General features: G+C 49.0%; 2 protein-coding genes across 4 annotated transcripts in view; one reads left to right on the forward strand and one right to left on the reverse strand.

Annotated features, from left to right (window-relative positions):
* Positions 1 to 4305, forward strand: part of CLCN6 (chloride voltage-gated channel 6) — a 93518-nt gene extending 89213 nt beyond the window's left edge. For all 3 annotated transcript variants that reach the window (XM_029577825.1, XM_029577826.1, XM_029577827.1), the window contains exon 23: positions 4015 to 4305. In XM_029577825.1, the coding sequence (XP_029433685.1) occupies positions 4015 to 4101 (87 nt within the window). In that variant the 3' untranslated portion in view covers positions 4102 to 4305. The remainder of the gene's footprint in view (positions 1 to 4014) is intronic.
* A 2300-nt stretch (positions 4306 to 6605) lies between these two features.
* On the reverse strand, positions 6606 to 9474 carry LOC115076416 (natriuretic peptides A-like). Its single transcript, XM_029577831.1, has 3 exons — positions 9290 to 9474; positions 8336 to 8621; positions 6606 to 6800 (listed from the first exon to the last, which is right to left on the reverse strand). Exons 1-3 carry the CDS (start codon positions 9404 to 9406, stop codon positions 6784 to 6786), a joined length of 420 nt encoding a protein of 139 aa, XP_029433691.1. The 5' UTR covers positions 9407 to 9474; the 3' UTR covers positions 6606 to 6783.
* Between the last annotated feature and the right edge of the window lie 2500 nt (positions 9475 to 11974).

Raw genomic sequence — 11974 nt, forward strand, 5'->3', positions numbered from 1 at the left:
GTTCCATCCTTCTTACCCAAGGTGGTTTCTTCTTTCCATGTCAACCAGTCGGTTGAGTTACCGTCGTTCTTGCAACTCGATGATTCGGATCCCTTGGCTAAGGACCGCCGTAAATTGGATGTGCGGCGCGTCTTGTTACGTTATCTGGAGGTAACTAATGCGTTTTGGGTTTCCGATCATCTGTTCGTGCTCTGGAGTGGTCCTCGAAGGGGCAATGCGGCGTCCAAGACTACCATTGCGCGATGGTTGAAAGAGGCCATCAATTCGGCGTATATGTTGCAGAGTCGGTCCCTGCCCTTGGGGCTGCGTGCCCATTCTACTCACTCTCAGGCCACTTCTTGGGCGGAATGTCAACATATCTCGGCGGAAGAGATTTGCAGGGCGGCCACGTGGAAATCTTTGCATACTTTTTCCTGGCACTACCGTTTGGATGTCAAGGCTCCCGGTGTGGGATGGTTTGGAGAAGGTGTGCTTAGAGCGGGCCTCTCCGGATCCCATCCCAGGTGAAGTGCGCTTGGGTACATCCCAGGAGTCTGGACTGATCCGGGTACGTACAGGGAAAAGAAAATTAGGTCTTACCATTGATAATTTTCGTTCCTGTAGTACCACGGATCAGTCTAGAGTCCCACCCGGATAAGTGCTACTATCGGGAGAGGCCATAGTGTACGTGCTGCTGTCTGTTTGATATTTTGCTCCTTTTCTGTCTGTTATCGGTATCTCGGGTTCGTTTTCCCAGTTGGGCGTTCAGAACCGGTAATGAGGATTCTGTTGGACTGGTGTTGTTGGTCCTGGTTAGAAGGTTCGTTAGCCAGTTTGATTTGTGATTTTCCTGCTCTGACATTAAGTAATACTGCCGGACTGTAGGTAGCACCAGCCTAGATAAGGCGGAGTTTGGTTTGTAAACTTCTGTCTCCATCTGCTAGAGGGGGGGCCAAACCCAGGAGTCTGGACTGATCCGTGGTACTACAGGAAGGAAAATTATCAAAGATAAGAACCTAATGTTCTTTTGTTAGACGAATCTGCTGCCTCGCAGGGGATTGCTAGGACCCAGTGGGACCGTTCTGCAGTCGCACTCAGGATTGATCCTGGGAAGCCCAAGGGACATTGGGAGCTGCAGCCAAAAGCTTGCTTAAAGTTTTAAAACAAACAAAAAAAAGATAGAGCATTACCCCGGACCGGGCCTCCCTGCTCCAGCGGCTGCTGCCTCAGATGGCTCCCGTGGGGTTTTTCCTTCTCCTTACCCCCCCGACTCGCTCTCCTGCGATGTGGTGCGACTGGTGTAGCCTGTGGTGCTGCGCGTCTCTCGTGCGACGGTCTGTGCACGGAGTGCCCGCCTGGCGGCGAGGGGGAGCCTGGGAGGTTCGCTTCGGCTCAGGAGCCGTCGGGCGATCCATTCCCGCTTAGCGTGGAAACGGCAGCCATCTTGTCTGCGTTCATGTGGCCAGGGGAGGGGATCTCCCACCCTCGTCGCCACAAGCAGGGGCCTCCGGGGGGTGGGGGGAGCCTCTCTTCTGAGGAAGAGCCTTGGGAAGGCTCGGACTCCTCGTCCTCTGTTTCTTCTGACTTTGTGTCTTTTCTACGCAAAGTCTTTGGGGCTAGAAGCTCTGCTAAGTACCGCGGGCATACGGATGTCTCCTTCAGATCGGGCAAGCGGTTCAGGGGTCCCAGTCAGGATGGAGCTGCGGCTGCGGTCCCCACAGGGCCTCGTAACCCCGAGAGGCCGGGAATCTCCAAAGCTCTGTGATTCCCGCTCCTGTTACTGCACAGGGTTCAGATCCTCTTGAGGGGCCTTCTGATCCCGATCAGTCCCAGTCTGATGCTTCGCCGATAGCCGGAGATGATCAAACATTTCCACTGGGATGTGTGGGCACCCGGGGGGATGTGTGGGCACCCGGGGGATGCGCGGGCACCGGGGGGATAGTGTGCTGTGTGCGTGGGCACCGGGGGGATAGTGTGCTGTGTGCGCGGGCACCGGGGGGATAGTGTGCTGTGTGTGTGTGGGCACCGGGGGGATAGTGTGCTGTGTGCGTGGGCACCGGGGGGATAGTGTGCTGTGTGTGTGGGCACCGGGGGGATAGTGTGCTGTGTGCGTGGGCACCGGGGGGATAGTGTGCTGTGTGTGTGTGGGCACCGGGGGGATAGTGTGCTGTGTGCGTGGGCACCGGGGGGATAGTGTGCTGTGTGCGTGGGCACCGGGGGGATAGTGTGCTGTGTGCGTGGGCACGGGGGATAGTGTGCTGTGTGTGTGTGGGCACCGGGGGGATAGTGTGCTGTGTGTGTGTGGGCACCGGGGGGATAGTGTGCTGTGTGCGTGGGCACCGGGGGGATAGTGTGCTGTGTGTGCGTGGGCACCGGGGGGATAGTGTGCTGTGTGTGTGTGGGCACCGGGGGGATAGTGTGCTGTGTGTGCGTGGGCACCGGGGGGATAGTGTGCTGTGTGTGTGTGGGCACCGGGGGGATAGTGTGCTGTGTGTGTGTGGGCACCGGGGGGATAGTGTGCTGTGTGCGTGGGCACCGGGGGGATAGTGTGCTGTGTGTGCGTGGGCACCGGGGGGATAGTGTGCTGTGTGTATGTGGGCACGGGGGATACTGTGCTGTGTGTGGATCTTTCAGGTTCCCGCCCTGTTTAGGGGAAGTTGGGTACATCCCACTTGATTAGACTGATCTGGCCTACGAAGAGGAAAGGAAAATGTGTTCTTACCTGCTAAGTTTTCTTGCTGTAGTAGCACTGATGAGGCCAGACACCCTCCCCCCCTTCAGTCGACTTTCCGGCTTCTGAACGTGGCGAGGCAGTACATAGTCATGTGCAGACTGTTCTCCTAGGCGCCTCCAGCTCTCTTCTCTGCTCACCCATAGTTTGTTGGTCTCATAGTTTGTTGGTCTCATAGTTTGTTGGTCTCATAGTTTGTTGGTCTCATAGTTTGATCATCTTGGCTTGGGTACAGGTCAATGCTGAGGGACTGCAGGTGCTGGCTCGGTTATGTAGCAGGGCCTCAAAGTTTTGTTCTCTGCCTCCATCTGCTGGAGGGGAGGCATAAACCCCCTAATCTGGACTATCCATGGTACTACTGGAATGAAAATTAGCAGGGAAGAACCAATTTTCCTGTTTAGACTTATATTCTGCAACCTCCAACACATTTTACACTAAAACCAGCAACATTAATTACATAATGAAAACTAAATATAGTATTTTCTGAAATGACATAACCTCTCCGTCACTGGGCTACACACATTCCTCCTTAATCTTCTCCTAAAAAGCTTGATCTCTGCTTCATCCCTAATGCCAGGCGGAAGAGCGTTCCACACTACTGGCACCGCAAAGGAGAGCGCAGGTTGCTGTGGCCTGAGGCCGCTGTGGCCTGGCAGTTAGCAAGCAACTCGGTCTTAGGGAGAAGTACTGTCCGGGGTATGGGAAGCCGTGGGTGACAATGTGCTCACTGTACAGTACCCAGTGCATTGGGAGTTTTAGATAACTTCAGATACTGATTTAATGGTTCCCCACACACACCCACACACACACACCCCCACCCACACCCCCACCCACACACACACACCCACACACACACACCCCCACCCACACCCCCACCCCCACCCACACACACACACACACACACCCCCCACCCCCCCACACACACACCCCCACCCACACACACACACACCCCCCACCCCCCCCACACACACACACCCCCCACCCCACACACACACCCCCACCCACACACCCCCCCACCCCCCCCCCCACACACCCCCCCACCCCCCCCCCCCCCACACACACACACACACCCACCCACACACACACACACACCCCCACACCCACACACACACACACACCCCCACACACACCCACACACACACACCCCGTGCTCTCTTTATGCACAGTCACCTGCAGATTTACACACTCGTTTTCTGTTTCTTGCCCCCTCTCCTTCAAGCTGCTCCTGAAATCCTCACTTGCTCTTCCTCCTTTCCCTCTGTCCTTGAGCTGTTTGTGAATTGCTGTTTTGTTTTGTTTTTTAGGTTGTTGGAATAATCACACGGCACAACCTGACTTACGAGTTCCTTCAGGCAAGACTGCGACAGCACTGCCTGACCTCTGACCTCTGAGCCCACGCAGGCACCTTCCCCAGCAGTCTCCTTCCCGACAGAAATTACTCCTCAGCTCACGTGCTAGAGAGTGATACTGCCCTCTTACATCCATTTCTCTCGCCTTCCCTACCTCAGTCTCATCCGAGATGTTTTATTTATTTTTTGTAATCGTCTCTCTTGCTTGGAAAGGATTCCGGTAATAAAGATCACAGCTCAAGCATCTCTTCTGCTGGGAGTTGTTTCTCCCTCGCCCTGCTTCCAGCACTGCTGCATCTGATCTCTCCCATGTCGTCAGGGAGCAGGGTGCACGTCTGTGCTGGAGTCCTGAATGAGTTGGGGAGGGGGTAATTGCTGTGGTGCAGTACACACTGTCTGATTTAATCTGGGCATCCCTCCCCTCAATCTGCTTCAGCCCTTGGGCCAGTAAGATCAAGATGTTTAAGTATAGTCTTGGGCTTAGTATATGAAGTGAGCCCATTTAGTTTGAGAATAAAAAAGAAATCAGTGCTTCGATGGTAGCGTCTGCCCTTTCTTTCCCTGCTTAAATAGGTGACACCTCGGCAATTCATATTTTGCATCCAGAGTTTTCAGTTGATGCATTAATTAAATGCATCCTCTTCCTGCTTCTCCCTGGGACGGGTATAAGAAATCTATAGAACTGGCGCAGAGAAAGCTTTGCTATGGGAAGATGTCCTTTGAGGAGTTACGACGTGCTGAGGCGCTAGCTGCACTGCTTCCTGCTCATAGCACGCGGTCCTCTCTGCACGTTTGGGCAGTTGAAGTCTCCATGTGATGCCATGGATGGGCCCTTCCCCTGGACAGCACTCAGCACTGACTGATAGACCAGCAGTGCGGGAATAGCTTTACCGCTGTTGGTCCTGCCAGAGTGAGCTGCTGCTCTCTGAATTGTAGTGCTGACCCGGTGCTTTGCCTGAGTAACTCTCCAGTGTGGCGGTTGTTTCTGCGGAAAAAAGCGAGGTGCCAGAATGCAGGAGCCAGCAGACAGTCGTCTCGGGCTCCAGCCCAGGACTGAAGATAAGAGCTCATGGTGAAGTCCATTCTTGTGTGCAGAACATGGTGACAGCCAGAGCCAGGGCTGGATGAAGAAACAACGCGCTGTAAGCACAAGGATGTGGAGAAATGACGAGGGCACGGCATTCAGATTTAAGAAGGGTTTTGAGGTGATGAACAATTCCTCTCTTACGATCATAAAGCCACTGTGTAGGTTTCTTACATTCACTTTGTTTTTAAATTGTGAAATCTGCAGTGTTGCCCTGTGAAGTACCAGGCTGCTTGTGTTTAGTTCAAATAGCTTTCTAATCTGCCTTACCCTACAAGAGACTTACAATGTGCTTCCTAAGGCTTTCCTGGTTTTGGGGAGGGGGGAACAGTGGTACCAGCCTGTATGCTAGAAAAACTCTGAGCCGTTTTGAAGCATGGCTTGCTTTCCTGAGCAGAAGCTTGTTCTGTATAAAATAAGCAGGTTCTCATTTAGGATCTTTCCACAAGTCAGAGCTGAGGGCTCTCTTATTATTATTTTTTTTATATACTGACGTTCGATGTGAGATATCACATGGGTTTACATTCAGGTACTGTAGGTATTTCCCTAGCTCAGAGGGCTTACAATCTAAGTTTGTACCTGAGGCAGTTACTGATGCATCATGAACTGCAGTGTTAAGTCTTGTATGCTGACGATTATTTTCACAAAAAAGGGTAAAGTTTTAGTAAATGTGGCCTGAGTTTTGCTAATGCCTATGACAGTTTCTTGGGGTTTAATCAGAGTTAATTATTACAGAGCAGACCTGAAATCAGAAATAAGCTTAGAGGCAGCCTGGGATCCCACGCAGTGTAACTTTGCAGAAGGGCACCCATCCCATTCAGTATTTGTTTGCACTGTTTATTAGGTAATGACATAAGCTTATTTAATTGCTGTGTACATAAATTGCATATTTTTATAGAAACATCGCATGTAGAGTTGTGGTCCTGTTCTTTAGCGTAACCTTCTTTCACATGTGACTTTTCAGGATGCTGTTTAGGCCATAGCTCCTGCCCGTGTGCCACTGTGGAGCCTGCATGGCCAGCTCTTTGCTCACTGCCAAGGCGAGGCGTGATGCATGGCTTAGCAGGAGGCTTCCAGCTGCTCCTGCACTGACTGCTTACCCAAAGTCGTGCTTGCACCATCGCGCTGTACAGAAACTCTTCATAAAGGAATACAAAATAAAACTAAACTTCTCTTTGCTTTTATGAGCTGAGGGTCTCAGTGTAGGCGTCCTAACCCTCTGCTTTGCCTTCGTGCTGCTCTTGATATGAACTTAGCATTTTTGTGTACTCAGCCTTACTTTTCTGTATATTTATCACTTTACCCTTGTCCACATTAAATTTCATTTGACCCTTAATTCCCCAGTTCTCCCAGCATTTAAAATCCAGATCCTTGTTTTACTGCACCAGGACAGCAATGAACAGTAAAAGGTTTGCTAAAGCATTTTCCACCACATTAATTGAAAGGAAAAATGATAAATAGATGTAGATAACCCGTAAGTTTAATGTGCCGCCTTTTACTATAGAAACATTTTGTGCTGTTTGCTAAAGAATGCACTTTTAAAAAATCCAATAAATAGAAATAAATAAATAAATAGGTGGAGCGAGAGGTTAGGAGGGATGCACGGCAGCAGGAGGGATAGCACAGGCTCTGCTCCAAGATTAATTCTTCCGTGCACCTGCGAGAAAAAAGAAAGTAAGCAAATGCATTATATTCTTTGATTTCCTGCACCCTTCTCTTTTATTTCTCCTTCATTAATGTCTGTATCTGAGGAGAACTTTCACATCAGGCCATACAAATTACTTTTTATGTAAATTATAAAGAGCAAAATCTCTCTGCAACACAGTGAATAGAAATAACAACGCACTTTGTGCCTAAACCGCTGTGCTCTAACAATCCATCCAGTCCCATTAATCCTTTTATTCCTTCCCATATCAGGTACCTGTTGCTTTATAAATCAGATGACCAGGCCTTAATTTGTAGACAAAAAGAAAGTGGAGCCAGAATAGAGGGAGCAGGACCAAAGCAGGCGTAACCTGTGTGAATGGGAGGAGCCAGGGTGGGGTGTAACCTGTGTGAATGGGAGGAGCCAGGGTGGGGCGTAACCTGTGTGAATGGGAGGAGGCAGGGTCGGGCGTACCCTGTGTGAATGGGAGGAGGCAGGGTCGGGCGTACCCTGTGTGAATGGGAGGAGGCAGGGTCGGGCGTACCCTGTGTGAATGGGAGGAGGCAGGGTCGGGCGTACCCTGTGTGAATGGGAGGAGGCAGGGTCGGGCGTACCCTGTGTGAATGGGAGGAGGCAGGGTCGGGCGTACCCTGTGTGAATGGGAGGAGCCAGGGTGGGGCGTAACCTGTGTGAATGGGAGGAGCCAGGGTGGGGCGTAACCTGTGTGAATGGGAGGAGGCAGGGTCGGGCGTACCCTGTGTGAATGGGAGGAGCCAGGGTAGGGCGTAACCTGTGTGAATGGGAGGAGGCAGGGTCGGGTGTACCCTGTGTGAATGGGAGGAGCCAGGGTCGGGTGTACCCTGTGTGAATGGGAGGAGCCAGGGTCGGGTGTAAAGTCACCCTCACAAGCCCTGAGACTGGCAGGCATTTACTTCCTGTCCTTTTCAGATTGGCCATTCTCACTCATGGCCGCCTCAATTGTGCCAGCAAATTGCACAAAATCAAGGAGACGTGGCTGGTCCCATGTCAGGTAAGCGGCTCTGACACTCTGGTCTGCTTCCTTTCCTCTTGGATCCGTGCCACCACCAGCTCTGCAGCAGAAACCACAACAGATTTCCACAACAGGCTCTACTCTGCTTCCTTGGGTCCTGAGAAATCGGTGGCAGAAGGGCATTCTGGGTAACAGATGCAAAGAGGGGTTAAATTAGCAGAAGTTTAAAATTTGCGAGCTGTAGTGCAAGTCGAGAAGGAAAGCGTTTAAGACTTGATGACCAGCACCATTGCTTCATTGTTTCAAACTTGTGCTCATCCAACACCTTTTTGTATTTGTTCTTTGGTGTCAAGTATCAGTGCCCTCTTGTTCCCTGCAGGGTGAGTGGCTGTTCACTCTCTGTGCCAGGCTCACCCCTAAACCCTGATACTAACACATTATGCCATTCATCTGCAGTCATATACACCTGTGCTGCCCTTATTCCCCATTAAACTATTTCTTTTCATAGGCCATTGCTACTGGCATGCGTTCTGATGAGAGATGGGTTAAGACTCACCATTGCAGCCTAACCCACTGAGGGATCCGATCCTATCAATTCGTCTTCCAAAGCAGCTGGATTCTCGCATCATTTTGGGGTTCTGAAGACCACGGAGGCTTTTGAGAAGGGAGTCCTTGAAAGACATGGGGTTGTTGGGGACCATCCTGGACTCGGACTGCAGATTGTCGCTGTCGTCTGAAGGTTCAGATTGAATACTACCCTGTACTCCCAACTCCTGCAGCTCCGCGTTGGAATCCAGGGCTTCAATCAGAGCAAACTTTTCCTGCAGTCGTTCCAGTACAGTCTGGAAAGAAAAAGAACAAAATAGCAAGTTCTGTGTTGCAGTCTCAGCCTGTCCATCACAGCCATCTCACTTCACAAGTAACAGGAAACTCATCATTTCAATTAATGAACTTACAATAGGTAACTAATTGGAATTCTGTTTATGAACGGGAGTTTGCAGCTCTTCCTGACCAACACACAGAAAAGGATTAGATTTGCCCGTCCAAGTTTGACTTCATTCTCAGAAGTTTTCTTAAGCCCCACAGAACTTGGCAAATCAAACTGGCATTTAATGCATTCCCTCTCCAAAGAAAAAAAAATGGTGACGTTTGTGTGTAGAATGGAGTAGCAGTTGGCTCTCCTTTTCACTTTTTCTTCTGGAACACCACCATCCCTGTCAACAAATTCTCTTCTTACCATATTGAAGTGCATAATGAGGAACGTTCTTGCCAGCAGGGTTCACAGGAAGCAAACTGGGGACATTTTCTCCCCTGGACATCCCTGCATTGCAGTTCAGAAGTCGAGCATCCAAGGCAGTTCTTAGAAAAAAAAATCCTAAGCCTCCATTTCTAACCTAATGGGCCCCTACAGAAGATATAAAAGTGGACGGGGAGAGCACCGAGCCATGGAAGACCCTTAGGTCCTACAACCAATGCGGTGGAAAGTAGAGAGAGAGCAGGAAGGACTCACCTTTAAGTTGTCCAGTTCTTGGGATGGGCTCAGGTCGTACATGGGGTTGGCGCCACTGGAATGAAAATGGATAATGAGCATCAGAAACCCGCAGCAAATATATATTTTGGAGTTCATGCTTTTCAATTTTGGAAGTCTGTTGCTGAAGGTTGTCTCTTTCGCTCTGTTTTCTTTCCCTCTTTTCCCTCAGTTTTATACCCTGCGAGTGTGATCCCAGATTCTGAGGTTATCTGCAAACTTATCGCGCTCACATTCCAGCAGCCACTCCAAAGGCAGTGAGGCCTGAAGAAGATTCCCTTTTTAGTTGTCATTAAGTTGCAGAAGAGGAATGTGTCACAAGTCAGTTATTACACGCGCTCTTCCCGTGATTCTGCTACTGACAACATTTCCAAGAAGAAATGCTTAACGACTTTGTTGTAGGAGTCTACGTGTTCTTAGTAAGGTGATAAAGCAGTATTGAAAAGAGTTAAACTCAAAGTCTTGGTACAATCACCAATAATTAGGAATTTGCAGGCCTTAAAAAACTTATAAAGGAAGCTATTCCAGCGTGCTGTGATTTTCTGAAAACAATGAAGGCTAGCAGGTTAACAATAAAGTGACAGGTATCAACATGAGAGAGAGAAGATGCTGAGATATTTTTGTGAAAATTCTGCATTCATGCAAGATTTCAGAGCACTTCCCATAACTCCCAGTAATGTCAATTTTTCTGCTATTTGTTTGGCATTTAATGTATCAGAAATTGTCAGTCTGAGAATGTGGAAGCCTATAGATACTATTTGTTGAGTTCATAGAAATCCTTTCAGGGCTTTCATTATATTTTACTAAAGCATGAAAAACAGCACATCATTGAAATATCTTTAACATAAAATTCCTTCAAAAAATCTATTTTCTACAATTCAAGGAGATTGAGGGCAGTTTTTCAAACTAAATTAGGTGAATTTTCAGTGAGAATCAAGTTTAAGAAGAAAAGACTTGTCATGCCGGGTCAGATCAAGGTCCATAAAGCCTGTGTCTGAGAGTGGCCAGTCCAGGTCACAAGTATTCAACAGGTCCCTAAAGCAGATCTATTTCTAGTACTCATGCCCAAGGATAGCCGTAGCTTTCTTTAGTCTACCTGGCTAAGAACGTGTTATGGACTTTTCCTCTGGGAACGTGTGCGCTATGTTCCTCGCCTCGACCACGTCCTCTGGCAACAAATTCCTCAGCCTGATTGTGCGCCGAGTGAAAAAGTGCTTTCTATAATCTCATGCAATATTGGCTTGCATAAAACGGGCACTCGTGCATGAGCGCCTTCTCTCCTAATGTGTGCCCAGCCACCTCTCCTGGGCGCAGGATGAGTTATTTAAATGAGGGGTTGTGCTAGGGATAAATTGTGCTCCCTAGTGCGTCCGTGGCATCGGGTGCCCAATTAATGGGCGTCCGTTTCCCTAATCTGACTTTTCATGCTGCTTCCAATGGTTCCTCCTCCTTAGTATCTGGAACACCACCTGCCATCAGCAAATTCTCTTCTTAGCACATTGAAGTGCATGCATAATGAGGAATGTTCTTCCTCTTCCCAGCAGGGTTCACGGGAAGCAAACGGGGGGCATTTTCTCCCCTGGTCGTCCCTGTGTTGCAGTTCAGAAATCCAGCATCCAAAACCATACTAAGTAGGAGGAACCATAAAAAAAAAAAAAAGTATTTTACAATTTTTTTGGTACCTGGGTGGGTTGTTTTGTTTTGTTTTTTTCAGATGGCTCAGAGCTTGTAAAAATGCCAGCCCTGGGGCTGGTGTTAAGTTAAAATGTGCGCATGGGTTGATTTTTTGCATGGGATGAGCAGTATTAGCTGCACGCTGGTTTGCTTGCACGGTTTCCCCTTATTGCATCGGGTGTCAGCCCGTGCGCTGGGCTCAGCTCATGATACAGCAGCGGCCTGTTTGTTGGTTTCATGCAGCAACCCCTTGTTTTTAGTCACCCTCCTTCACCCACTCCACCCTACACATGATTTTATAAACTTGTAATCCTGTGAAGTACTAAGAGCGCCTTCATCCTTTGCCTCTGCTGTTTGTGTGAGTGCTAGAGGGGGCATAATGGCACCTCACACTTGGAAATCTCTCTAAAACACCCACATGAATGTCTCTTCGTGCGATGAAGGGAAAGGCACTGTGAAGCCCTCACATGTGAGATGGGTGCTTTCAAGCCCTTCCACGTTTTTGCTGCTTTTGAGGAGAGCAGCTTTCAATTAGGACGTTTTACGGGGTTAAATGCCTTTCTAAATTGACCTCTATGGAGGAAATAATAAACTAACCATGCAGCTATTGTACCCACAGGCCTGCAGGGTAATTTTCAAATTAAAGCTACCCTGGAGTTTCACTTTGAAAACTCGTGCAACTGCAAGAAAGCAGATATTCTGCATTTTGTACCTGTGCATTAAAACCACCCTTGGGCTTTAAAAACGAAATCATTGTTCATGCTTTTCCTCCCTTAACCTAACCCTGCTCCCTCTTTTGCTGCTGTGAGCAATGTAAGTACTTCTGGGGCCTTTATTTATTGCCCCTCTATAAGAACAAACTGTTATATGTTTTGCTTCTTTTCACTGTCCAAGAGTAAGGAAACTCACTGGGAACCTGGCTAATTCTGTTTAGATTTTTAGTTTGTCTACTTCTTAAAGTGCATTGCAGAAAATTCTTCCAGCAAATGATTT

This window comes from Rhinatrema bivittatum, chromosome 15 (genome assembly GCF_901001135.1).
Source record: "Rhinatrema bivittatum chromosome 15, aRhiBiv1.1, whole genome shotgun sequence".
In the NCBI taxonomy this organism is placed as follows: Eukaryota; Metazoa; Chordata; class Amphibia; order Gymnophiona; family Rhinatrematidae; genus Rhinatrema; species Rhinatrema bivittatum.

What these genes read in the sequence shown, in the direction of transcription:
- LOC115076416 (XM_029577831.1), bottom strand. Translation starts at nt 9,406, where the DNA reads ATGAACTCCAAAATATATATTTGCTGCGGGTTTCTGATGCTCATTATC. An exon ending in AAGAACTGGACAACTTAAAG is followed by an intron (nt 8,622 to 9,289) that starts GTGAGTCCTTCC and finishes TTTTCTTTCCAG; the next exon opens with ACTGTACTGGAACGACTGCA.